Here is a 24097-nt window from a genome sequence, read left to right as displayed (position 1 = left end):
GCGAGTCTTCCGTAGAACATCCTTGGGCAGCACGTGCCCCACGTGAGACCTCGGAACCATGGGGATGCTTAGTTTGGAAAGTGCTGGCTGTGCTGAGTTCTGATCGCAGCACTGGGGGGAGAAAGCAGATGTGTTGCTGGGGAGGTAGCAACAGGACCTCCTTGCATGTGCTGGTCAGCCAGTCTACACAGAGCTCACCTTCAGGTTCGGTAAGAGACCCTGTCCCAAGGTGGAGACATGACTGAGGACGACACGTGATGTTGACATCTGGCCTCCACACGTGTACACATGCTGTGGACATTTCTCCTGCAGTTAGGAAGTATGGCCCATGCTAACCTGAAAGTAGTCTTTGAATATTACTGTCAGTGAAACGAGGCTGCTCATCTTGTTGGCTGTTTAACTGGATAGTTTATGTAGAGTTTTAGCCCCAAGCTTATCATAAAGTGTTACTTACAGAAAAGTAAGCAAAACATAAGGGCACAAAGTCTTTAACCTAGATTCTGCAAAATAACTAGGAGCTTAATAGAACAGGCCCTGGACAGATGTTTCAGTTCCCACAGTAAACTTGATGTAGGTTCTTACAGCGGAGCTAATTAAAATAAAGAGCCATATTTATTTTGGGTCAGAGGCAGTTTATTTTAAATGTGATTTCATGTACATTTATTAAGCAGCTTTTCTTGACAGAAAGTTTGAGTAAATTGCCTTCAATTCTGATAGTTCTGTTGCTTTCAAACTTAATGTGCTCTGTCCCCAACAAAACATATGAAAATATAATTTAAAGCACGGTTTTCACAGACACGGTACAATACATTCACTATACACGGTGTAACAAAATATCCCTTCCTCACCTGTTTAGTAATACTGTCACAATGAAGAAGTAGAAACTGGGTTTTATCACTGAAAGATTTCTAACATGCACAATGACTGTTTTTATGACTGTGTAGCTGCTGAACTACTGATCCAGCCCGCAGTTTCTCACACTAGAAAGAGCAAAGCTAACTATTAATTGCTGGCCTAACTTTTTGGTCAACTGTAGGTAGATGTGGAGCAAGTAGGGCTTTCTTTTGCACCAACTTCGATTCTGAATTCTGGATCATCCATTTAACACCATGAGAGCTAACACTGTAGAGTCAAGACCGAGACCACTTTTCAGAGCTGAGGACATTTTTAGTGGGCAGCATCTTTATAAATATTGTTAAATCCCTCATCATGAGGGATTGATGCAGAAGCTTACCCATCTGTTAACAGAATTGTCTTCACAGTGTGAATGCTGAGGAGGGATGACTAGCTAGCTGTGCGTAAGACTGCGTCACAGGGGAACACGGGGAAAGGTTATTTTAGAGGGAATCTGAGTCTGCCTTTCACCAGTTTGTACTGTGTGCAGTTAGCTGTGTCAAAGCAACGTTTATTGCGTATTAGGCAACCGGTAAACTCTTGTTTAAAGAATAGCACTTGGGAGAAAAGAACACTCAACACATGATGGTACTGTCGGTGAGAGAAGCTCCAGGACGATCCAGATGTAGGCCACTCTTAGTGGGTCTATTAGTCACTCTTCCTTGACCACCTGCTGCAAGAAGCACTTAATGTCAGTAAGGCTTATTTTCATTTTCTGGCAAAATGTTTTCTAAAGCTAAACAGACAGTTCTAATGAGAATGCAGACATCTACAGTGTGATAGGAAAGTGCCTTTAAAAGTCGCAACTGAACAGGAAAGGGGCAGTAGGGATCTTAGCAACCTTCCTCGCTCAAACACACGTTCTGAATTTTAGTTCGGATTGCAACCCACAGATCTCTTAGGGCAATAGTTGCAAGAATTGGCAACGTCTAAACAAAATTGTTGGCAATAGAGAACTACAAAGTGCTTTAAAACCTCATCTATTGATGAAGCTATAACTAAGTTTCACACACACACAATTTGCACTTAAGTATTTCAAAGTGTTTCCTAACATTTCAGGGAAAAGCATTTCACTGGTATCTTGGTCCACAGTAACTTAGGTAGAACTTCAGTCTCTTGCACCCAGCAGGCACTCAATGAGAATGTTAGCATTAGTGAGTGAACCGAGTCCTTTGCACAAAGACGCCATTTAGAACACTAAAATGATTGGTAAGTTCGATGGCAAGAATTTCAGCTTCTTAAAGGGCAAGATAATAACTAAAAAAAAAAAAAAAAAGAAAAAAGAAAGCACACCTTTTATGTATGTTATTTAAATATGAAAATATTTTTAGCATATTATGTTAAACATTCTTATTTATATTTCCATTACCTAAAGTCTTTCTACTCACAAATACTAACTCCATTATGTAAGGCATGGTAACCAGTTTGATAATGAAGGTATTATTTTGGTTTTATGTGAGTTGATGTGTTGAAAAGCTTCAATCACATTACAATCTTAAAACATCTCAGTGCCAGCCCCTCCTCTCCCAGTTGACATCACTGTGGTTAAACAATATGCAACATGCCCTTCATTTTATTTTGTTTTGGGGAAAATGTGCTGAAGAACCTAGAGCTTGTTTTGTTTAGCACCTTATATCAACGTAATGGAAATGGGCGTGATGATTACATGTGCAAATGTACAAAATCATTAACTCTACAAAGATACATCATTCCAAAAGTACAGAAAAGTTTAAAGCATGCATTTAATTATTTTTCATTAAAGGGTTGCTGAGTGCTTCCCCTGAAAAAAGGTGGCTGTTTTCAAAATCAGCAACTGCTGGTGAGGATTTCTTGGCACAGTTCTGACCAGCACGCTACTGCTGCATCTTCCTGATCATCTCGGCAGACACTGGGGGATGGAAATTGATTGTGTGGTGCCGCAGGCCCTGAGCTGTCTTGTAACTCTTCCCACACCGGCATTTGAATGGTTTGCGGACGCGAATCTGTGTTCGGTGACCATTCTTAGCATGGTACTTTATGCCATTCACATTCTGTGGAGAAGATAAAAAAAATTACCTATTAGGGTCACCAAATGTCCTGTCACACTCGTGCAAACCTCAGCATGGGTCAGATTCCAGCAAAGCAGCTCCTGGATGGATCCAGAGGGTGGGCTTCATGTGGGTTTGCTGGTCCTGGGCTGTGTGTGCAAGGGTTTTGTAAGAAAATTAATGGAACACTTCCCTTGGTTTCTTGAAGCCTTGCTTCTCAGTTACTCAAGTTTTCTGCTTGGAAGAGAATTAATTGGAAATTCTATGAATATTTCAGAATGACCAACGAACACGATGTTCTTTCTAAAGAACACAGAAAGTAGGGTAAGGCAGCCTGAACATAAGACATAAGCTGTGGTCCGTCCTCTAAGCCTCACTGGAGACTTGGGCAGAGTTGGCTAGCCCCGCTTCAGCAGGGGTGAGTGCTCCGAGCCCATGGGCACTGCTTTTGATGATGTACTGCGTTCAGACAGCATGCTTTTAAACCTTCATCTATATAAAGTCAGTCCCATGAAAAGCAACATGCTGAGTAGATTTCTTAGCAGCAGATGATAAGAATCTGGGTGTTTAGATTAGCAGAACGTCCCAGAACCCACATAGGGCTGTGTGCAATTGCCCTGGAAATCTCATACCCTCTTTTGGCCCCAGCAGAAACCTGCACATGTACATAGACCCACTTGCACACACATAATTAAGAAGAGTCATAAATTTAAGGTGTTTTTTTGCAGTGCATCTTTTACTTTACAGCCATGTATTATGCTGTCATGGGTGTTAAACTATGATAATGAAAGTAGCAATGTTTAATGGGTTTAGGTTACATACACATTTTTTGTTGAACTCTCTTTCCTAAATGTATGTCCATTTTAACTGGGTTGCTGACAAGTTTCAGCATACTTATATACTCTGTGTACATTTCTTAAGACTTCTTTTTCAGATTGTATCTCGCTCTAACAGCTGCTAACATCTTCACTTTTGCTAAACAGCTTTCATCTTAACTTTGCCTGACCCAGACTCTAATCTACTACAACTTACAGGGTTAGTTTTATAGTTAGATGAAACAGATTTTCATGACTGTAGTGAGATGGCTTTCCTTCCCTGTGCGTGGCTGCTAATTGTTCTCAGTGGAATTCGTGGAGAAGAACACCCAGCTGCCGTGTGTCACCCAGCTTTGTTGAAACCACACTCTGGGTATTCATCATATACACTAGGTATGTTGGGAATAGTTCCGGAATAGTCCCATCCAGGTGCAGGAGTTTATCTTAACACTCTATTAAGGGTAAATTTTATAATAGAATCCTCAACAAATAATAGTAATAATAAGTAAAATAAAAATATCAGAATGTTTTCCAGCAATTGGTTTTACTCTCTCACTAGTTTACACACTATAAGATTATTTACCAGCTTAGCAAACAGGCCCCAGAGGTGAAGAAGGAGCAGAGAAGATACTTAGAGTCTCTGTATCTATCAGTAGCTGCCACATTAGAGGACAGGAACAGACAGCACAGTGAACACCGGTGCTGAGCACGGGTTACTAAAAGGGTGAGGAGGCTGTCCCTTAAGTACCTAGGGCACTTCTCAGATGCCCTGAGCTTCAGAAAATAATGAGTTTCCTGATGCTATTTGGAGGGCATTACAATGCTTGCCTGGCCCATGGCACACTATTGCAGAGTGCATGTGTTAAGTGGCACCTCACAACATGTACCTCAGTATTAAGATTGCTGTTAAAATGTGGCTGAGAGGTGTCTGTAGTTACACCATTTTTGGATTTGCAGTACACGTTCTGTAGTAGAACCCTGCATGACTGAAGCTGAGGGCAAGAGGCTGTACTTGTTCCCAGGCCTGGCCTGACTCAATCAAAACAAATGGGCTCTGTCCACACACATGCCTGGCTCTGGTCTTTTGCATCGTTAGCCTCCTGCCTTGGGCTGAACACCCCATATTTTGCTAAGAGGCACGTTGGGAGTCGGAGCTTGGAGGAGCAGGTTCATACAGACCTCCTGTGATGGCAGATAGGTAAGCCTAGGCAGCCCACCCCTCACTAGTAAATCTGGTCTCACTGGATGCAGGCCTGTGGTGAAGGTACCAGCTGGACATCTAGCCCAGATGCACCTTCCAATGGCCTTAGCCCCAGCCTGGTGTCTTAGAGCAGCTACATCCAGGTGACAATTTCAGTCAACTCAGAGAACTGTGAAAAAATAATTGGAAGTTGTGCTGGCTGGGTTTATTTTACCGTGACACCAGCTAGAGTTACCTGAGAGGAGGGACCAGTTGAGAAAATGCTCTTAAGATGGGGCTGTAGGCAAGCTTGTAGGGCATTCTCTTAATGATTGATGTGGAGAAGCCCAGCCTACTGTGTGTGGGGTCACCCCTGAACTGGTAGGTCTAGCCTCTTAAGAAAGTAGGCTGAACAAGCCATGGAAAACAAGACAGTAAGCGGCACCCTCCATGGCCTCTCTCTGCATCAGCTCCTGCCTCCAGGTTCCTGTCCTGCTTGAGTTCCTGCCCTCACTGCTTCTTATGATAAACTATTATATGAAACGAAGTAGGAATAAACCCTTCCCTCTCCAAGTTGTCTTTGGTCCTGGTGCTACATCACAGCACTAGTAACTGTAAGTAAGACAAGATGTAGGTGTTATGTTTGGGCAGGGAGGGAGAGAGGAAGGGGGAGAGTGACAATTTAGAAGAGAAGACCTCCAGGTTGTAGGTCAGGAATAGAGTACTTGCCTGGCATGCATGGAATTCCAGATTTACTCCCTAGCACTCCCCTCAAAACTTGGAAATTGTGACTTCTGAATCCAATGTGGTGAAGGTGGTTCTCTGGCTTGTAAATGTTAAGAATGCATCTTGTCTGCTTGCTTAGTGACTCTTCAGTTGAACACTAGTCTTTTTGAGGGGGTGGCTACTAAACATTTCCTGTCCTGTCCCCATGGGTCTCGTTGGAAGATGGATGTCTTCGTGAGGGTTACAGTTGTGATGGAATACCGTGAAAAGCCACTTGGTGAGGAAAGGGGCTTATTTCACTGACAGGTCCATGTACCAGCTCATCAACAAAAGCAGTGAGGGCAGGAACTCAAGCAGGGCTGGCACCTGGAGGCAGGAGCTGACATAGAGGCACGGAGGGTGCTGCTTCCTGGACTGCTCCCATGGTTTTCTCAGTTGGCTTTCTTACAGAACCCTGGAGCACCAACCAGGGGACGACACCACCCACAATGGTCGTGTGCCCTCCTTCCATCAGTTGCTCATTTAAAAACTGTCCTACAGGCTTGCCTTCAGCCAGATCTTACAGAGGCATGTTCTAAACTGAGGCTCCCTCTTCTTGGATGACTAACTTGCGTCAAGTTCAGTCATAAACTAACCAGCACACTGGGTTCAAACAAACAAGTGACAAGCTAATCCTATGCTCACTACCACTCAGACATTGTCAAGATAGAAAAAGAGAAAATACATTAAGAAGCAAAATGACAGAACAACTGCAGCTAGTTAGGCCAGGGGAGATCTGAAGCCAGCATTTAAATCCTCACATAGTTCACCAGGAATGGGAAATGAATCCAGCAAGTTCTATAGCCTTTTCCCGACTGTTTCTGAAAAACAACTACCTTATACAGCTTTATTCTGGGAAGAATGAAGCCAACTGCACATTTAGAAGCATTCTTAGGGTGTCCAGAGAGTCCAGGGCAGCATCCATGCTGCTGCTATTTAGCCTACTCCCAGGTAGCAGTGGGGAAGGCTTACCACAGTGTGGACTGTTCAGTGTGTGACAGAGTGTGTGTGCACACTTGTGTGTAGAGGTGTGTGTGCACGTGTGTGCCTGTGGGTATGCAGAGGCCAGAGCAGGTCTGTTTTATTCTCTGCCTTCCTTACTGCCTTAAGGCCAAGTCTCAGCCTGGGGCTAAGATGGCAACCAGCAAGTCCCAGCAATTTTCCTTTGTCTGCCTCGGGCACCTGTGTGTGATGTGTGCTCAGCACATGCTCACACTCATGGAGCCCAACTCCAGACTCACACCGGCTTGTTTCGACTTTCCTATTTTTATTGTGTGTGTTTGTGAATGCACTTGTGAGCTGCCTTGACATGGGTACCCACACTCAGGTCCTCTGGAAGAGCAGGAAGTTCTCTTACTGCTGGGCATCTCCAGCCTCAGCTCTAGACTTTTGATGAAGAGATTCCCCCTGCACCCTCACCCCGTTCATCCTATGTGTAGGCAATAAAATGGCAAGGTAAGATGAAGCATCATTCAAAGTTGTGATGACATCATCTTACAAGTTTTTGCCCCTTGGAAATATTAACAAAATGCTCAAATCCTCTGGGTTCTGAACAGAGGTGCCAAGATTAAATTTTGAAAGGATAAGGGAGTTCATTGGAGAGTCTAGAATGCAATGCTGGGTGCTTGATGTCTTCAGATAACTACTCAGATTTTGGGTGAGGAAATGACAGAGAATGACCTGCCTTACAGAACTGGAACAGGAGTCAGGAATGGCACTTGTGTAGTCTGTGTTTCCTCAAGGACCCTCCTAAAATGCTAGGTACTGTTTACTGCTCAATTCAAACGCATAGCTGGGGGACTTTGGCACGCCTTCCAACTGTGAAGGTCTGGGACTCTAAATAGTCTTGCCACTGGGCTATCTAGGAAGGAAGGCAACAGAAGGAGCAAGCTAACAGCTTACGAGTAGGGGAATTTGGATTCTGTCATTAAGAACTACTGCCCTTATCAAATTATGCTTGTCAGTAGAATAACTACAAGCTATTCCAAAACTTGTAGTCCACAGGAGGCCTGCAGTCCAGATGCTGAATGGGGCCATCCACCTCCATGGAGTGATCTTTGTTTTCAGTGCACTGGACCAGATATACCCAGTACGTGCGGCCCTGGATAGGAAAGCTGGAAATGAGGTCCTTGAGGTCCCTGGTGTTTGATGGAAAGGACACAGTGAGGGTTTCTGGGGGAGTTTGGTGAGGACGGGGAGGAGAGCCGCGGTTGCAGGGAGAGCATCTGGAGGGGTGTGCCTCCTGCCTCCACAGCGCCAACACACTAAGAGCCAGGTGGTCAGAAGCACACCACTCCGCCATGGCTCACGTGCTTGGTGTGCACACCGTTCTGTGGAAGGTACCGCGGGACTGTGGTGGGACGGGCTCACTACTCACATCAGAGGAGGCGCTGTACTTGAATGTATGAGTATCAAACAAGCCTCCTTTTCATACACAAAGATACTTTATGAGGTTTCCTCCGTGTCAAACATTTCTAAAGAGGAAGATTCTGTTGGCAGGATTTGATTCTGTTCCCCTACTCTTAGAGCTTAGTATTTCCTAGGTTTTAAGAGATGTTAGGAAAGAGTTCTTGTGGAGCTACGGACAGCACCCAGGCCCACTGCACACACGAGGCAAGGCCAGGCAAAGAGCCACCATCTAAGCCCAGGACACATTTCAAGTGGAACATGGGTTGAAGGAGCACACTGAAGGCTCCTGAGTTAACTGCAGAGCTCCAAAGGAAACTGGATCCATCTGGGAGCCCCCTTGTGGGAACACCCCAAGAAGTGGAGTGGAGTCACTGCCCGTGCTGGTCTGTCTGTCTGTCTGTCTGCTGTGGTCTCAGCAGAGACACCTGTGAGGAGCAACTCATCACAGGGAACACTGAGCACTGAGCGTTTAGACTTGCTTTTACAAGTTTTCCATGGAAGAGGCTGCAGTGAGCTGGGGTAGGGGTGGGGCTCTGCTCTTGGGCTCCCTCCAAAGCAGAAGAGTGGAAGCTGCACAGAGGGGAGGGAGGCATCAGGGAGGCAGGAAGCACACAGGAGGGATTTGGACAGACACCACCAAAGCTGCTGCCCACGCAGCTGCCACCGCCAACAAAACATCCTGCCATGACAGGCCAGGGTGTCTGGGGTGCAGAGAGCCTAGTATCCCCTTCTCTAGGTACTATCCTTTTCTTGGTTCTGAGGTTATCCACCACGTCAGGGACCTATGCACAGTGAAGGTGAATGAATTCTCTCAGGACAGCTCTGCTGCTCTATAGCCACAGGGCAGCTCAGCATCTTTCTGGGAGGAGTGGCTAGGGGTGTCTCTGTGCTAGGGGTGTCTCTGGCATTCTGAATCAGTAAGGGACACACTTCCCTCACAGCCACTAGAGCCATCCGCTACTCAGTGTGCTGGAAGCCAATCAGTTCCTGCAGCACAGGGTCACTAAGTTTGCTCTTGGCCTTAAAAGGGGAGAGCATTCAAAGCCCATGTGAACCCAGGCTTCCATAGAGGAAGAGGTTGCTAGAGACTCTTCAACGAATAAGGGAGGGGGAAGAATGTCCCACCCTCCGGCCCAGAGTGAAGGGTGGAGTTTGTGTTCCTCCTCCTCTTTCTGAGGTCCCCCTCGATCCCTCTTCAGTATGGCTATTGTACAAGGCTCTGATCACACCGCAGGCACTGGAGAGGCGGCCACAGTTTGAAGAGCAGCTGATGTGGAGAGAATGGGTCCAACACAGGCAGAACACCCGTGACATACCCTGTCCAGCTGTTACTGTGAAGCTGAAACAGGAGGAAAACCTGCAGTGAGAGCTGCCCTTGGGGGTGCTCCGGTCTATCTTGCCCTTTGGCATACTGTGCTGTTACCATTAGAGGCTCTTCTTCTCTGTGCCTCTAAACTTGGATATGGAAGCTGTACGAGTGTGTTCTGTGATGTGTGCTGACCTGAACTGGGCAGCCCTTGTAGAGTTGATAAGACTCACACCTCTGTCCTAAGGTTTGCATGTTTGTTTAACAAAGGCCATCTGGTCTACCAGACCTGGCGCAGCAGCAGAGTGATGCCCTCACCTTTGTGAAGCTGTTGGGGTTTCTGCTTTTCTAATAGCGAGATTAAAATACTAACAGTTGTTCAGAGACACATATTTAAGGACCAGCGTGAGATGCGCTCATGCTACCGACTTTCAAGCCTTTAAAACCTAGGCAGTCTGCACAGACAGGGTAAGCTGGTGCCGTCGTGTCCACCAGCCATGCTCCGGAGCTTTTCATTTCTACACAGTTGATTTTAAAGAGCTGCTAACACCTGTGGGGACCTCCTGTACACACTTCTCCTTGGTGCTTCTTTTATTGTTTTGTCCTTAGTAGTTTTCTCAGTAGAAAAGTTAGTACCACCAGCTACCTAAGTCACCTAGTGTTAGGACTGTTAGACACAGCAGGTGGACAGAGGAGATGCGGGCGAGAGGGAGAAATCAAAGCATTTTCTTTTCCTGGTCTTTTATGGGGAGGTGGGAGAGGGCAAGAACTGCCCAGCTGGAAGGTAAACACCCAACCCTGTTTTCCAGAAGGCTCTGTAAACCCAGCTGAGGCTTTTACAGGTCCAGCCACCTGGAAATCTATGCACTGAAAAAAAGTGTTTTGCAAATAAGTAGGTTGACACAGCCCTTGCTCTGTTTCTATGGTGTTGGAAGGAACTGAGTCCCTTCTGCATGCTAATCACCATCTCTACCACGGATGCTCCAGTCCCTTCACTGGATATTCTGACAGGCATCAAAACCAGAAGCCGCTTACCACGGAGCTCTTTGACTTTAGTCTCCCACACAAGTCAGAGAAGGAGAAAGGCTTCCAATCACCCAGAACCCCAGCTAGTGCTCACTGGGCACGGGGTGCACGTCCCTGAGGCTCTTGCTCTCATGAACATGGGCGATGAGTGTCTATCCCTGGCACACAGGCAGCTCTCTTTAGAATTTCGAAGGGCAGCTATTTTACAGTGCTTCTTTGCCAAGCAGTTACACTGAGTGAAGAGACCTTTCCTTTACCTTGTATCTCTTTTTACACCCCGGAACTGGGCAGGCGAAAGGCTTCTCTTCCCCTCCATTCATGCACATGGAGCTGAGGATTGCTTCAGAGCTGATGGCGCTCTCTGTGGTCCAGGACTCATCACTGTCTGACTCCTCATAGTCCACCTCTTCCTCATCATACTCGCTGCCTGTGGAGCAGAAGAGACGTACAAAGACCGTCAAAAGCTGCCCCCTCCCAACAAGTCGGCTGAAGGCTTAGCAATAGTGGCAGCCATTGGTGTACAAGCAGAGGGCATGCTAGACCCAGGTGGCCTGCTGTTACTCCTAGGGAGGAAAAGACCAGGTTAGAAGCTTGCCAGCAATCCACAGCTAGGAACTAGTGAAGCAAGGATTTCATTCTGGGATAAGATTATAGTTAGGACTGCCCATGGCTGCAAAGGGACCAGGAAGGCTCCAGGGGTCCAAGCACAAATAGACAACAATGACAGAGCCCTCTTAATACACATACAAGCTAGACTGAACACGGTGATGGGGAAAACTCTGTCCGTTGGTTTCTTGCTCTCCTAGTCTAGAAAACACTAACTGCTTCAAGCAGATTTTTAGGAGGGGCCAGACGTTGGATCTTTAGCTTACAGAGGCTACTGTGGAACTACAGGCAGGCTACCCCAAGCCAGGAAGCAGGGAATGTCTAGAGCTCTGAGGTGCAGGTCTGGCTTCCTGGAGAGAAAACATTCTTTTCCCATCCACCTATCTCATCTGCCTTCCAGCCACACACTTCCCAACAGGCCTGACTCGTTGAATGACTACTCAGAATGGAAGATGAATCCTTTATATTCCTAAAGATGAAAGGGGCTCTGCCCAGAGTTGAATTAAGAATCGGCTTTCCTGGTTCAGGACAGCTGGGATGGAGAACCGCGTCAACAGTGCTCCTATTTTACTCTCTTTAATGAGGGAGGCCCAAAGCCATTTATTTTGCACTTTTGCACAATACAACCCTGAAGGACATAATTCTACAGATCATAAACAGTGTAAAATAATATGTTGACAAGTCCTAATGCATTTACAAGCCCCGTGGAATAAATAGGAATTATAGCACAACATTAATAAGAATTATATGGTAGCAATTACAGTTGTGAAATTCATCCCCCAGGTGTGAGGCTAAATTGCGCCAGGGGCCTGCCTAGGTGCTTCATTGGCTCGCTCTGCAACATCAATTATTTCAACACCAAATATTGGCACTTTTATTGGGTTTCATTTTAATAGGCATTAATAAGACTGTTTGAAGAGCAGTTGAGCCAGCAGCCAAGGACGCCATCATCTGAGGCTGAACGTTGCAAAGGTCCAGGAAGGAGTGACTGCGTGTTTACTGAGTGCCCGTGATGTTTCAAGTAAGCCCCATGCCTCCTCTCACTCAGTCCTGGAGTGATGATGAGGTAGAGAAGAAGCCGACCCCTGTGCAGGGTAAGATGTGTCTGCTCTATTAGCCACGGAGGGATGCTCGTTCCTTCGGCTGCATCCCAATAACCCTACAGCTTATGGGCTCCTCCACAGGGTCCCTCTTCCTCCACATTTGCTGGGTCTTTACCACTTACTCTTTACCATTTAGCAGGGTTTCTGTGTCTGCTAAGAACTTTTGGTGAGGGTGTGGGGTGGTAGAGGGCAAGGTGCAGAGAAAACATTTGCTTAAAATGAGGCTTTAGGATTAAAAGTGGGTTTTAGTCAACCCTGCTGTATATAACACCCGCCATCATCTAAAATAAAAGTAGAGCAAGCTTGGTAATGCTTGCACCAGAGACTCCACATCACTTGGCCACACAGCTTTCCCAGTCAGTCCCGAGCAAACCTCTAAAGCCATTTGTAAGCAGGGTATTGCATAAGACATTTTACTCTTAAACAGAGGCCACATGCTGGAGTTCTTTAAAATGCTAGTTTGAAAGCAGTAACTGTGATTTGGAAAGGCCCTTCAGCAGGATTTCAGAAAGTAAGAACAACTAATTTTCCCATCTAATTGGGCTAATTTGTTCACCTGAACATCAAGAACCGCTCAGCATTTACAACTTGGGGGAGGAGGTGGGAAACCCCTTAATGAAGCCCAGTAGAAGATAAAACTTTAAAACTAAACTGGATCAAAAGGGACCAGACCCTGAGGGGGTAGGAGCGGTGTTGCTGGAAACCACATGGGCCACAGGCAAAGCAGGCTGGTAGGGATGCCATACCGTGGGGCACAGGGCACGGTCCGAGTCAAAGGCAGTGCTAACATGAGTGGGGCACTGTGGGCACTGCACTGGCCACATGTATGCGTCACAGGGCCCCAAGGGGACTGCATGAGACTTATTGCCTCCCTTGGCTGGCAGGTGATGTACAAGACAGACCTGTGTTTAGTTCTCTTCTAGAACAAAGAGCTGTCAGAGCTGGCTCACATGTTGTTTTTTGTTAGCTGAGGGATAGGGCACGTGCTTTTTATTTTTCATGAAAGTGGTACAAATCTCTTTTTTGCAAATATAATTTAAAGGTTAGAAGTATACTCAACAGCACCGCTGACGTGCAGTAAGTACTCAAGTAAACGGACGGCAGTGTAAGGAACTCACTCATAATGTTACAGATACATATTACATACACATATTGCACATACATATTACATGCAGCACTTTTAGAAAAGCCAGTTCAGAAGCTCGGTATGGTAGCTGTATGCCTTTAATCCTAGCATTCGGGAGACAGAGGCTGGCAGATCTCTGTGAGTTCAAGGCCAGCCTGGTCTATATAATGAATTCCAGGACAGTCAGAGCCACATAGTAAGAACCTGTCTCAAGACAAACAAATAAAAACAAACAACAACAACAACAAAGCTAGTTCAGGAACTAAGAAAGGGGGGAGGGAGAAGGGTGTAGGGGCAGTGTGCTCAAACTCTGTTAGGCAGTGGGAACTGGGTCTGAAGAGTTGGACCTTGGTTGATCATGCAGCATTTCCAGTTTGAGAGGTAAGCGGGGCTAGTAGAAAAAAGTGTCACGCTCTGAGGGACAGCCTAGAAACTCGGGCACACTCTGTAGGAAAGCCTAGAAACTGTCACACTCTGAGGGACAACACAGGAACTCTGTCACATTCTGTGGGACAGCCCAGAAACTCCCACAGGTGGTCTGAAAAAGTTTTTAAAGAAATTGCTTTTGTGACTCACATGAGAAAAATATTAAGGTGTTCCCCTAATCGCACACACCTGTTCACAGCTGCCATTTGGGCAGACCCCATGTCACTGTCCACAAGCCCTGCTGTTTCTGCCACTTGTTCCCATGGGCCACAAGGGTCATCTCCACCCTTGTCCTTTCTCCTCCACTCTCTTCTCTCACTTCCCTGCACAGTCATTTATTTCTATAGAACGCCCTAGTCCTCCTTTGTCGTTCTAAGTGCATTTGTGGCATCTGGATAAACAAGCCAGCCTTTCCAGAACACCCACATGCCATGTTTTTATTGCTTGGGTCATTAATATTCAAGCAGCAGTGGCAACAGCACACTCAGACCTTTCAGGTTCTGGCAGACATCTCAGCCAGACGCCTTTCTGCCTACCATGGGTCTACCATCAATTATCTAATCAGCAATGAGTGCTTCACCAGTACTGAGACAACAGTCCACACCAACTGGGGACAGATGATGACAACGAGGGACACCACATGCTGCTGCTGGAAGATTCTTCACCTCCTTTCTCCTAGGCTCGGCTCATTATGGGATATCACTGCCCCTCCCCAGCAACCATCCTGTCTCATCTCTCTTGGAGCTTGGGTAACGGTGGAGATGGCTGGCTTGCCGTGAGCTGGGATCGGAACTCTGGTGCCGATGACACAGACAAGTCCTCTTGTTTTTAAGGATTTATTTTATTTTAAAAAAATCATATGTATATGTGACTGACTGTGTGTTGTTGGTACGTGTATTTGAGTGTGTATCTGCAGAGGCCAAGAGGAGGATGACAGATCCCCCTGGAGTTACAGGCAATTGTGAGCTTTCCAGTGTGGGTACGGGGAAGAGAACTCAGGTCATCTGCATGGGTAGTGTATATCCTTAACCACTGAACCATCTCCCCAACCCCAGCTTCAAACAAACAAACAAACAAACAAACAAACAAACAAAGAAGCATCCAGAAACAAAAGCTCTTGCTAGGTAGCCAGGCTGGCTTTGAACTCATGCCTTCACTCCCTGAGTGCTGCTATTTTAGGCTTGCTCTACCACATTCAGGCAAGCTCTGATTTTTGTGTTTACTCATTGGGTGGAAACATTTAAAGACTTATTTTTATTTTTGTGTATTTGTGTGTCTGTGAGTGGGAGCAAGAGAGTATGATGCCCTCACAGGCCATAAGGGGTGTGAGACCCCCTGGCGCTGGGGTTACAGGCAGTTCAGACCCATCTGCTGTGGGTTCTTGGACCTGGACCTGGGTCCTCTGCAAGGGCAGGATGTAGTCATCGCCCAGCCCTGGCTGTTGAGCTTTTGTGACGGAGTGTCAGTATGTAGCCCAGGCTAGCCTAGATCTCATTATGCAGAGCAGGCTGGCTTTGAACTCTCCACACTAGGATTAGAGGCACACGTTTGCCATACCCAGAACACCTCTTTCTTTAAAAGAAAATTTAAGATCTACTTGTACTAGCTTACTGCTAATTGTTTCTACCTGTAGCTCTACATAACAAACATTTTTAAATATTAAAAACTATCAAATAACTAAGCCAGAATGAATTTCTGAAATACTCATCTGTAAGTGCTGATACAGTCAAATTCTAAAGATTTCAACAAAATTCTATCAGCTTTTCTCTTTTAGTAGTTAAGCTTTAAAATATTTTAAAGGGGCTGGGGAGATGGCTCAATGCTTAAGAGTAGTCCAGCATCTACATGGCAAGTTCAGGGGTTCTGGTGCCCCCTTCCAGCCTCCACAGGCACTGCATGCAAGAGATACAGGCAATACACCTATCCATGTAAAACAAACATTTGGAAAATAAACATTTTTAAAACAACAAAGAAAATGTTTTAAAGGCAGGTGAGTCCAATCTGATCCCAGTGCTATGAAGCAGCCCCGTGGTGACAGCTAGGTGTCGGGCTTAGCTGTGGCTGCCCTGGGGTTCCAAGACCTGCAAGATATAAGTGGAGGAAGAGGCAGGCTGACGGTACACACCAGAACTCCTGGAGTCTTCTTGGTACAGGAGGCTAAGTTCCAGGGCTAGTCTGAGACTGTGCCAAATAAATACACCTAAAATAAGCTCTATAAAATAACTTTAGAGGTAAGAGAGAGGGAGAAGCTGGGAGAGAAGCAGGCAGGCAGGCAGGCAGGCAGGCAGGCCAGCAAAACGTGTGGCCCAGTTCAGTCAGGGGAGCTGGAAAAAGGAAGGCAACCTTGCTTTACTTCCTGGTTTGGACTCTTGAGATTATTTCTATCAGGATTTGTCTACTTCGTAAACAAGAGTTTTTATTGGATTTATTTTTGAGACAGGTTCTTATTATATAACTCAGCTTGGCCTTGAACATGTGATTCTCCTGCCTCAGCCTGAAGAGTGCCGAGATCACAGGTATGGACAACCACATCTGGCTAAACTCTCCTCGTATGACTTCACGCTGTGAAGCAGAGGGACTTACGGAGATGGCAGACCAGGGCAGGTGCCTATGGTCTGACTCTAGGCCTTGCACTATTCAAACGCTGCTTTCACAGATGCGGGCCGGCTCCAGCAGAACCGGAAACTGCCTCTGTTTAAGCTCAACCCCACCTTACTTCTATCCTGGCTTCACTGCTGTTCATCGTAAGCCACCTTCACTCTGGTTCTAATCTTGACCTAACCAGCCCCTTGCAGGCCAGGCCTTGGTGGCTTCACCCCGACCTGGATATCCCTTCATGTCTCCTACCATGTAAACCCCTTTCGCAAGGTTCTCTGTCTTCTAGCTTTCTGGAAACACTCTATATTCAAATTTTCTACCTCCAATTGTGTGTGATTTTCATGCCCATGTGTGCGTGTGGAGGACACTGGGTGTGTGCCACTACTGTTCTGTGCCACATTCTTTTAAGACAGGGTTTCTTATTGAACCAACGATGCTTTGCCTAGGCTGGCTGGTCATAAAGCTACCAGAATCTACTGCCCACTGTTCCCAGTGCTGAGGTTACAGGCATGAACAGCCATGCCCACCTTTTCACGTGGGTACCGGGATCTTGAGAGAACAAATGCTCTTCTCACTGTTGTCTGTTTTTTTTTAATCAGTTCTCTGTTGCTGGCTGTGCTCTGTGCAGTGTTCACTTCTGAGTTTATTATTTGGGTGTGTGTAATGGTGGGGTATTACAGCATATGTACGGAGGTCAGAGGACAACTTGCTCTGTTTACCGCCTTGAGATGGTCTATCTGGCTTCTGACACTCTACTCACTGTGAGCTTCTAGGTGATTCTCCTGTCTCTGTTTCAGATCTTGCTGGAGTGCTGGTTACCACTGTGCATTGCCATATTCAGCTTTCGGTTTCTATGGGTCCCGGGATTGAATCTGAGCCACCAGGCCTGAAACCAGCACTCTTACTTGCTGGGCCATCTCACTGCTTCTGCCCTCACGTTAGCTTTTAAAATCTGATTCTAATCCCTGCTCCCAAGGATTTATTCTAAAATTTGTTTCCACAGAGGTAAGTTTCCACTGCTAGATGTTTTAATGTCTAAGAACTCTGTGGTGGTTTGAATGAAAATGACCCCCGTAGGCCATATGTTTGAATGTGTCGTCACCAGGCCAGTTAGTGGGACTTGCTGTTGTGGTCTTGCTGGAATAATGTGACCTTGCTGGAGGAGGGATGTCACTGTGAGTGGGTTTGAGGTTTCACAAGCCTACACTAGGCCCAGTTTCTCTCTCTGCTTGCCAGCAGATCAGCGTATAAAGCTCTTAGTTGACTGCTCTTGCATCTTGCCTGTCTAGTTCCCACTAATGATCATGGACTACCACTATAAAACTGTAGTGAGCGATTTCTCTTATAAGAGTTGTGTTGGTCACAGTGTCTCCCCGCCCTCGGGAGCTGCAGAGTCTGTTTGTGCTGAGTGCTCTGTGTTGCCTCTGTCTTTGCCCTCTGGGATCAGATAGCTGACACTGCTGTACTGGATCCCATTGTACTAGACCACTGGATGGCGTGAGTCCATTGCAAACACTTCTAGTTGAATGCTCACAGGAGTCAGTGCTTTGTTATTCTTAACTAATGTTTTATCTCCTCTGCCTATGGCCACTTAAGCTCTGTCTTGTCCACTGGAGTCACAGTGATGACACTTACCATGTGTGTGTAAAATGTCAACTGGCCTCCCTCAGGGAGTGCTTTTCTCCCATCTTCTCTCATGGGTAGATGCTCACATAGCTTTCAGCTCATTTTAGCTCAGAATCACCTCTACCATGAAATCCACTCTGATGGCCTGTCCATGGAAGCCACTGTCCCGCAGGTACAACCTATGCATCCTAGGGTCCCCTTACAGTGTGTGTCTGACTCCTAACAGGTACTTTCATCCTTTCTCTTTTTCATCCTTTTTCTACCTACAATAAAAGGTCTACTTGACTGAATTCCTGGAGGTACTTACAAGACCTTGTACACAGTAGGCAACAACAGGTGTGTTGTGTAAATAAATAGATAAGAGGCAGAGGTAATATGCAGAAGCCAGGCCTTTTGACACTGGGCCATGGCTTTTCCACATGCAGTGCTGTTCCTTGGTATAAAGTAGCACAGGCTCCAAGGCCCAGTGAGGAAGACAAGGGAAGACAGACAGGGGTCCAAGACTTGGTGGCAGCTGAACACACAGGTCAGTTCCCTGGCACAGTCCTTGCTGCTTTGACTTTGTAAGATGGTCGAGCAGTAGAGCTTCCTAAGAGTCACATGATCTACTCTACATCTGTATGGTATGTAAAGGGAGCACAGCCACAGAGCCACCCAGCTACCCAGATAGGGTCCCAAAGACTAGGGGCTGATGGAGGAAGCTTAGCACTTCATCTTCATCCTCCAGTAGCAGACTGAGAAGCATGGTTATCACCATGGTACAAGGCTCCAGGTTTAATGTGAAGAGAAGATCAAGGTTATTCACATTCACATCAGAAAATGGGAAACAGATTTTGAAGCAGTCTCACGATGCAACAGTAAGATACTCTGTGTACAAGTGGCCATGCTCTTGGAAAAAGATGGGAAACTGTGGAGAGCCGTGCAGTGAGCAATCGCCATTATAAGATGGCGCTGGCTTCCGCTGTGCCTAACTAGTAAACAAGCCTTGTGCGCAAGTGCGAGAGTGAACTCATGCCTAGTCACTGCCCATCTCGGGGCGTAGTAATGAGGTGATGGGCGAGCAACAAATCAGGAGCTGACATGCCACATCAGGTGCTGAAACACCACGCTGAGGGCTATATAAGCAGCACCATTTTCCGGGGTCCGGGTCTTCCCTCCTTGAGAAGCAATAAAGCTTGCCACAGAAGAATCCGGTTGTCCGAGTGTGTTCTTGCCGGCGAGAACGATAGCTCGGGAAAGGAAACAGCAACAGCAGCATTCCCGGGAAACAAAACCAAACCAACCCACCAACTGACCAATCGACCAACCAACCCACCCACCCACCCATCCACAAACTAACCAACCAACCAATCCACTCACTCACCCCTAACCCCCCACCCACCCACCGACTGGCTGAATGACCAATCAACCAACCAACCAAATAAACAAATGAAAAAATGAAGCCAGTCCTCTTCTCATGAAGCCTTGATTACTGCGCCTTATACCCTTTCCTTTCTCTGAGGACTTCACAGCAGGCCTCTTCACTTTCCTCTCTGAGCTGGGAGTCTGATTTCTATTACTGTCCTCAGCAGGAGTCTCCATCACCAGCCCAGCCTCTCCAGCAGTACTTGGTGCTGCATCTTAGCTTTTTACCCTCAGTCAGGAAAAAGGAAAGATCCAGGGAGGATAAAGAAAATACTGTTTCCTTTATCCCTCCCACATGTGATGTCTTGTTCCATGTCTAAAATTTCATATCCCTTTAAGTAAACTAGGACATGAGAGATGACACCACTTACCTATTAGTGGACCACCAGAAGCCCACTAATTTACAGTGGGGCGTCTTGGTGACTTTTCTCCTTGGCTGTCTAGGTGCTGTTAAGGACATATGAGAGAGCTGTATGAATGTCCCTGAGCCATGGCCACTCCAGCAGTATTTGTTAGTGATAGGCATGACTGACATTTACAAAATGACAGGAATGACAGAAAGGCATTAGACACACATGTATGTAGGAAACTGCTCCAAGCATGTGCTTGTGTGTCTTAATGCAGAATACAGTTTCCTACATGAAAGTTCAAATCCCTGAAGCCACCTCTGACACCCAGTATCTTAGCTCATAGAACTTCTTTCTGAATTATTCAGAGAATATCACCAGCCACTGTATGAGTTAAGGCATGCAGAAGAAAGGAAAGGCTCAGAGCTCATACGCCAGGAAAGTGAGCTGCTGCCATCACCCCTCCCAGGTTTAGGAAGGCGGAGACTGAATGGCACTGACAGTCATACACAAAAGCCAACTCTGGGATTTTCAAACTCTCCACATATTCTCCAGAGTCTGTCATTGTTCTCTGGGACTGGTTTAAAGCAACAAGTCCCATAGAATTGTTGTTCTCTTCATAAGGAATGTTCACACAGCCAGGCACGATGGCACATGTCTATAATTCTAGCTACTCAGGAGACCAAGGCAGGAAGATCACAGGTTCAAGACCTGCCTGGTCAGCTTAGCTGGAGCATGTCTTAAAAACAAAAAATGCTGCAAAGATGGCTCAGCAATTCGGAGTATTTATTGCTCTTCCAGAGGACCTGAATTTGATTCCCGGAACCCATGTTAGGTGGCTCACAACTGCCTATAACTTCAGCTGCAGGGACATTTGATGCCTCTGGTGTCTGTGGGCATCTGCACACATGCACACATATGATTAAAAACAAGATAAATCAAAAAGTGAGAAGAGGGCTGGCTGGTAGCAGAGGAGAGAGTGCCTGCCTTGCATGCATAAAAGCCCTAAATTCAGTCCCCAGTACTAAAGTAAGAGGAAGATTCCTCAGGGAATTAAGGTCCTTTACTTGTTTTATCCCTAGGCTGTTGAAATATATGGGTTCTCTCTCCAATACAGTTTCCAGCCTTACAGCCAGGTTATGCCAGGGAGGGTGAGATGATTCATGGGGTTAGCATATCAGGCCAGACCCAGAGAAATGCAGCAGCATGGTACAGCAAAGGAGCTGGGACCTAACTGGGAGGAGGGTGTGGTATGAATGAATAAATGAATGAATGAATGAACGTGTAATGTATACAATGACTTCCAGGACTGGTCTTGTGCCTTCAGCTCATTCATAGTCTGAGCTGATCTTCAGCTCACTCCTGGGGACAAAAGGAAGTCCATGTGGAGCCTGTCTGCACTGAGGGATGGTGCGCCATGATAGTCCACTGAGGTATTTGGGAACAATGATTAGTTAAAGAGACACCAGAGTTTTATATGACAGAATAAAGGATGATTTTAGGGAGTAAGATGTGCTAGGGCATACACAAGGCAGGAAGAGCATATGTGCACAAACACAGACACACCCACATACACAGAGGCACATGTGTGCACACACACACAGACACACACACCACACACAAACACATACACACCACACACAGACACATATATCACACACACACACACACACACACACACACACACACACACACACACACCTTCCATGAAACCAGGTTAGTACTATTGCAATACTGCAAAAACCAAACCACAGTATGGGAGCTGGGCACAGGGCCTCAGGGATAGCCTGGGTGAAATTTGGGCTCTCACCACTATCTGGTAGCCTCAGCTCTGACACTCTACCTTTTCAGCCCCCCCTTTCCTCACTGGACACTGGAGATGCTGCTGAGGCTGAGCTCACAGGGCTGCTGTGAAGCCTGGAGATGTATTGTATATAAGGTGTTCAGTTCATGTCTGCCACACAGTTCCATATTCTATCAGTGCTGCGAGCATTACTGTTTTCAGCAACATTTAAAATACACTGGGCTTGAAAGAAATGACAAATGACCCACAAAGCTGAGAAGAAATGATCTCCTTAAGTGTCTGGGATATAGTTCAGTGGTAAAGCATCTGTCTAACATAAATGACCATCTTGTGCCTCAAGTCATGTGTGTGCATGCATGTGTACATATGTGTGTGTGTGTGAGGAGGGGCAGGTTTGGTTAGAATTATCTCCCCAAAATAAGGAGGTACAGAAGATATGGCTTAGTTTTCTAGTAGAGGAGATTCGGGATGCTTCTGACAAATATAATGCTGATTTAGTTCTGTTAGATTATATTACATTATTATAAATATATAATTATACATACAGTACATTCAGGGATATATTTTCATTAATTCACTCACTGTTGGAGATCTGCTGGTAAGAAAGGTAACTGTCTGCCATCTCTCTGCTGAGGGAGCAGGTCTTGGGGTACAGTTCACCATCTCACCATGAAGCATGGAAGGACAGATGTGGGCTAGAGTTAAGAAGAGGGGTTACTTCTATGTTTTTAAGATAAAATGTAGCCTGAACTGGCCCTGAACCTACTGTGAGTTGGAGACTGACCTTGAATTGATCTTCCTGCCTCTACCTTTCAAGTGCTGGGATTACAGGCCTGGGCTCCCATCTTCAGTCTGAGGGTTCACTCTGACTGACTGCAAGCCTGAGCATTGCACACGGCTAGAGTTGTGTCTTTTTTCTGAAGTCCTAACCCTCTGGCCAAAGCTTGTTATAGGTATGGGGTTGGCCTTCCTACTTATGAAACAACGTGGCAGACTCACCTCTAAGCTAGTCCAATATTAGGCACACTGAGAGGACGCTCACAATGGGTCTGTGAAGGGAGGGTGACAGAAAGGACTGCAGTGGCCAGAAGGAGAGATAATTAGAGTCTGTCAGCAAGCAAGCACTGTTTCTACAGCAAAGGGGTAATTGTCTCTCCCTAGACAGAGCCCAGGACACGAAAATGTGCCACAACAGAAAATAAGTTGCTTCTCTAGGGAATAATGTCGTGAGAGTCACTGAAAGTTCACGCCGATCTCAGAGTGCGCCCATAAAAGCTTAGTTTCACACTTTGTCCCATGTGGAAACTACAGCCTGTGCTGCATGAAAAATGGGTTTTATGAGAGTGCTTCTGATGTTTAAGAAGCCCATTTGGCTTCCTAACAGCACCAGTGATGTTGTTTTATACACTGCATGTACCAGGCAGGCTTCCTGATCAGCCGGGCTGTGTTTCTGTCAAATGTCACAAGGATGACGAACTGTGAAACAGTGACTAGGAGAAATGGAAGGGCAAGACTTTCCCACTTGAGAGACTGCTGCAAGCGTGCTCTAAAGGCAAGTGCAACTTACGACAGGCGCCATGATACCGCTGCCAAGAGGCGGAGGCCACGGCAGCCCCACCCATGCACAGCCTTTATCTGCAAGGCACCTCTGATGTCAGGACAGGTCAGAAGGCTGGGTCTCAGGAAGAAGCCCATGGACTGGAGATGCTTTTGCTTGGTGTTTCTGTTTCTTTGGGGTCTAAAAACTAGACTTCTAAGGCTGGCTTCATTAGACTCAGCTCTGAGGCCTTGGGCAGCTCACTACTTTGATTTGCCACTTTCTCCTTTTGCTGTGGTTTCCACACCCGAGGATTTGCTGAGTGACTCAGTGCTCAGACCCTCAGCACCCACTGCTAGCGTTCACTGGGAAGCCCCATATATTTCCTCAAACTAAGTCAAGTGGGATGGCAGGTGCTGTCCTGTTTTGTTTTTTACCGTTTTTAAATCTAGGGACACTGGGAGCCCCAGTGGGTGGCACAGTTAATCAACTCCAAGGACATGGGCACAGCGGGGACTCGGGCTACCAGGAACAGGCTGCTGTTCTGCTGTGGAGTCTCTGCCATGCCCAGGACTTTATCCTATTGACACTCACACCCCTTCTCCAGGTGCTTGCCTGTGTTTGCTCAAACTGATGCTTGCTCCATTCCTGCTACCTGATGCTACTCTGGAGCCATTGCCCTGGTGTGACCATCCTTGTCAAAGCCTTAGAGAAGCCTTACTCCAGCATGACTACCTGGCTCCATCATTTCCCTTGGCCCAAACTACCACTGTGATGGTTTGTGTATGCTAGGCCCAGGGAGTGGCTCTATTAGAAGGTGTGGCCCTGTTGGAGTAGGTATGGCTTTAAGATCCTCATCCTAGCTGCCTGGAAGCCAGTATTCTGCTAGCAGCCTTCCAATGAAGATGTAGACCTCTCAACTCTGCCTGCACCATGCCTGCCTGGATGTTGCCATACTCCCACCTTGATGATAATGGACGGAACCTCTGAGCCTGTAAGCCAGAGTTGTCATTGTCATGGTGTCTGTTCAGAGCAGCAAGCCCTAACTAAGACAACCCTGGTACTTGCTCTACTGCAGGGTGAAAGATGGGGCTACTT

The 24097-nt window shown here is 46.5% G+C and overlaps 1 protein-coding gene across 2 annotated transcripts in view; it reads right to left on the bottom strand.

Annotated features, from left to right (window-relative positions):
* Positions 1-627: 627 nt before the first annotated feature.
* Positions 628-24097, bottom strand: part of Jazf1 (JAZF zinc finger 1) — a 316738-nt gene continuing 293268 nt past the window's right edge. For both annotated transcript variants that reach the window (XM_021165549.3, XM_029478835.2), the window contains 2 exons: positions 10680-10849; positions 628-2924 (listed from right to left, as the gene is read on the bottom strand). In XM_021165549.3, coding sequence (XP_021021208.1) covers positions 2748-2924; positions 10680-10849 — 347 coding nt within the window. In that variant the 3' untranslated portion in view covers positions 628-2747. The remainder of the gene's footprint in view (positions 2925-10679; positions 10850-24097) is intronic.

This window comes from Mus caroli, unplaced genomic scaffold (assembly GCF_978045245.1).
Source record: "Mus caroli unplaced genomic scaffold, Mus_caroli_1 scaffold_7, whole genome shotgun sequence".
NCBI classification, from domain to species: domain Eukaryota; kingdom Metazoa; phylum Chordata; class Mammalia; order Rodentia; family Muridae; genus Mus; species Mus caroli.
This window is presented reverse-complemented; position numbering and strand designations above follow the sequence as displayed.